The 4,031-nt window shown below is 46.2% G+C and overlaps 1 protein-coding gene across 1 annotated transcript; it reads left to right on the top strand.

Moving 5' to 3' along the window:
* The first annotated feature begins 908 nt into the window (after nucleotides 1-908).
* Nucleotides 909-3,687, top strand: LOC127334626 (pentatricopeptide repeat-containing protein At4g13650). Its single transcript, XM_051361127.2, has one exon. It carries the CDS (start codon nucleotides 956-958, stop codon nucleotides 3,326-3,328), a length of 2,373 nt encoding a protein of 790 aa, XP_051217087.1. The 5' UTR covers nucleotides 909-955; the 3' UTR covers nucleotides 3,329-3,687.
* The last annotated feature ends 344 nt before the right edge of the window (nucleotides 3,688-4,031 follow it).

The following is a 4,031-nucleotide window of genomic DNA, read 5'->3' as shown; positions in this document are numbered from 1 at the left end:
CAACTTGTTTATGACATGTTTTGGCACCACAAAGGGGCCTATGTGATAATGTGAGCATAATAATAGCATGGTCAGTAGACTTTGGTGGGCCAACCAAGAGAAAGAAAACATAATCCATTGACTTAGTTTGGAGAAGTTGATCGAAGCAAAAGGGAGGGTTTGGCTATAAAAAAAAAATGTATGCATTCAATCTTGTGATGCTTGTTAAGCAAGGGTGAGGATGCTCACTAACCCGGAGGTCCAGATTGCTCAATTTTTGAAGCTAAACGTGGGATATCTTATGTTGGAAGAGAGCATATCAAAAGGGATAGATCTCCTCTGGCACCAACGAGCTCACCACTGCAGTACTCCCCATGGGAGAAACACAATGGTTGTTGTGGACCGCACACTCTGACCCTGCAGTGGGCACCTGTCATCCCACCACAAGCCGTTACCCTCGATAGCCGTCGTCATCAAGGTGGAGAGCAACGGCGAGCTCTACCAGGGCACCACCGGCCACCCTAAACCACAGCTTAGTCTAGGGTTCATCCTATATGTAAATTAGTTAGGTTATCTCATCCCTTCAGGGTCTAAATAAATGAAACATTTAGGTTAAATTTGTGTCATCTATTTTAGTTTATATCAAATTTGAGAAAAATTTGGGGCGTGCCATTGGGTTCACCCACGTAGGTGAAGCATGGGGTCCTCTGTCCTCACCTCGTCGGTGATCGCTAGTGCCTCTCGACAGTCGACACACGTCACACACCGGTGCTTCCGGAGACTGAAAGATCTGAAAATCTGAAAGGAAACTTTTTTTTTGAGGGAACTGAAAGGGAACTGTTGGTTTCCCTAGCGTGACGTTAGCTTTGCGTCCAGCCCATATACCAGCTAAGGCCCAACGAGCCCACGTGCACCTTATCCCCCTCTTCTTCCTGGCCACTCCATTCGAATCCTCCGCGCTCAAGGAGCGTCTCTAATGGCGCTCCCTCCTCCCTTGCTCCCGCGCTCGTCCTGTATCTCCAGAAGCGTCACCCACGCCACCCCACACAAATCAGTGAAAACCATACCAGATGCCCGCACCTCCTCCTCCGCCACGGCGGAGCACTCGCTGCTTCGCGCCCATGCGCGCGCCGGTCGAATGCAGCCCGCGCGACAGGTGTTCGAGGCAATGCTGCCGCTGGACAGGTCCCTTGTCGCTTGGACCGCCATAATGTCCGGGTACGCCACTCATGGTCCCGCGTCCGAGGCGCTTGTACTGCTCCTCCGCATGATGGAGTTGTCGCTGAGGCCTGACGGGTTCGTCTTCTCAGTCGTGCTACGCGCCTGTGCGGCAGTTGGGAGCCTCAGATTTGGAAGGCAGATCCACTGTGCCGCTGCCAAGATGGGCTACGTAGGGTCTGACCTCTTTGTAGCGAACGGCCTCCTTACCATGTATGCCAGCTGCCAGTCACTGGGTTGCGCCGAGAAGGTGTTCGATGGCATTGCCGTGCCTGATTTGGTTTCTTGGACCTCCATGCTCAGCGGCTACACTGAGAATGGCTGCCACACGGAGGCGCTAATGTTGTTCTTGGAAATGGCCCATGCCAGTATTGGATGTGACGCGTTCAGTCTATCGGTTGCACTCAGGGCAGCTTCTAGTTTGGCCAATCGAAGTTTGGGACATCAGCTGCATTGCTGCATCATCAAGTCAGGGTTTTCAAAAAGTGGGTTCTTGGAGAATTGTCTGATCCAGTTCTATGGGAGGTCAATGGAACTGCAGCTGATGCAGAAAGTGTTTGATGGTATGGATAACAAGGATTTGGTTTCTTCCAATACCATCATCCAGTGCTATGCGGATAACATGTGTGATGAGCAGGCTTTGTCTCACTTCCGGGCAATGATGTTTGAAGGCACCGAATGCGATGAGTTTACGTTGGGCAGCATTTTGCATGTTGTTACAAGAATAGGTGCTATTCATCATGGCATGGAAATACATGGCTACCTCATCAGGGCTGGTCTGGACTCAGATGAGCATGTTATGAGTGCCCTCATGGATATGTATGTCAACTCGGCCACTCTTCATAAGATACAATGTATGATACCTTTGAGAATGCTAAGATACTATTTGCTGGTTCAGGGAAAGCTGGATCAGTTCATTTTGGCCAGTAGTTTGAGGTTATGTGCTTCTGATCTTGATTTAGCAGCAGGAAAGATGTTACACGCCTACATTTTGAAGTTTAACATGAATGCAGACCCCTTTGTCACTAGTTCACTGGTCGGCATGTATGCTAAATGTGGTTCACTGGAGGAATCACATCTTCTCTTCTCAACAACCAGGAATCCAGGTACAGCTGCATGGTCTGCAGTAATCTCAGGCAACTGTTTGAATGGTCAGTTTGAAAGAGCAATGCATTTGTTTAGGAGGATGCAGTTGGAGCATGTGCAAGCTAACGAATTCACTTATACCTCTGTACTGACAGCATGTGTTGCTTTGGGGGATGTCTCAGGTGCCATGGAGATCCATGGAAACTCCATCAGAAATGGTTATGGAACCAATGCTTCTGTTGTGCAAACTCTAATAAGATTTTACTTAAGACAAGGGCAGTTCCAACATGCTCTTAATTTGTGCTTATCACTCTCAAACCATGAGATCTCTTGGGGTGCACTGGTTAAAGAATTTGCTCAAGATGATGATCATATTGGAGTACTTAATCTTTTCCGTGTTATCCAACGTTCTGGCGGGGTTCTTGACTACCCGACTGCATTGGACATCTTGAATTCTTGTGGAAAACTAGAACTCCTTAGTGAAGGGCTTCAAGCACACGCCTATCTTACAAAGCGTGGTCTTGCTTCTAAACCATGCATCAGTAATCACCTTGTTGACATGTACTCCAATTGTGGTAGCCTCAAACATGCATTGGATGCCTTCAGATATATATCTGACAAGAATGCATCTTCTTGGACCTCAGTAATCATAGCTCATTTAGAAAATGACAGCCCAGAGGCAGCCATTGACCTGTTTGTGCAGATGTTAAGAAGAGAGAAAATACCAACTTCGCTTGCATTCTTATCTGTGCTGAAGGCCTGTGCAGAAATTGGCCTTGTAACTGAAGCCTTCCAGTTCTTTGTGTCCATGACTGAGGTTTATAAAATAAAACCTTCAAAAGGTCATTACTCCCATATGATTGAGGTTTTGGGTCATGCTGGAATGTTCAAGGAGGCAGAGCATTTCATTGATAGCGTAGTCCCTTCAGACTCTAGTGCTTCAGCCTGGAGTTTACTTTGTTCTGCTGCCAAACGAAATGGAAACACCAAAGTAGTGAAGCTTGCAATGGACAAACTAGCATGTCTTGTTCCGTACGATTGTTGAGAAAAAGGTTCACTCGGAAATGTCATATGCATCACCGACTAGTTACTCTGGCATCACCAATACAATGAGCGAGTATACATGTTGCCCTTCCTAGAAGCCTAATATATTCAGATGGGAATATGCTTTAACTTGTCAGCTTGTAGGTTGCTTATAGTCGATGGTGGACATTACAAATTATAACTGTAAACTGATTATATGTGAATGTTTTGTAGTTTGCACGATGTACATAGCTTCTCTTTTATAATAATATCCAATTCCAAGGCAATAGATTTTGTGAGCAACTCTGATAAAATATGGGTTGTATGATACTCCGTGAAAATATGTACGGCCACAGTTTATTTTGCACGGTCTTTGATGCATGGCTTTGACTACTGATATATGTCAAATTACACGAATTGACAATGTATAAATGGTATCGCTACATTTGTCTGCAAAATTTTGTTTCCATATATTTTTATACAAATTTATGGACATACTACAAGCATAAATTATAGTCAAAGATGTAAGCTGTTGACCAAAGAAAATCCAAGGGCATCTTACATTTTGGGATTCACTTGTGGTAAAAGAAAAGAAAAACTCTTTTGGGACGAAAATTTCAGCTCGCGCTTCGAGCTCATCCATCGCCGCTGCCGATCTCCCTGCCCCCGCCACGCCGCTTAGTCGCCTTTGTGGAGGATCCCGGTCACACAGCCCCCCCCCCCCC

This window comes from Lolium perenne, chromosome 6 (genome assembly GCF_019359855.2).
Source record: "Lolium perenne isolate Kyuss_39 chromosome 6, Kyuss_2.0, whole genome shotgun sequence".
Lineage (NCBI taxonomy): Eukaryota > Viridiplantae > Streptophyta > Magnoliopsida > Poales > Poaceae > Lolium > Lolium perenne.
The sequence above is the reverse complement of the archived record's forward strand: the minus strand, read 5'-3'. Positions and strand labels throughout refer to the sequence as shown.

Bases quoted from the DNA above. Each gene is read 5' to 3' on its own strand.
- LOC127334626 (XM_051361127.2), top strand. From the start codon at position 956: ATGGCGCTCCCTCCTCCCTTGCTCCCGCGCTCGTCCTGTATCTCCAGA.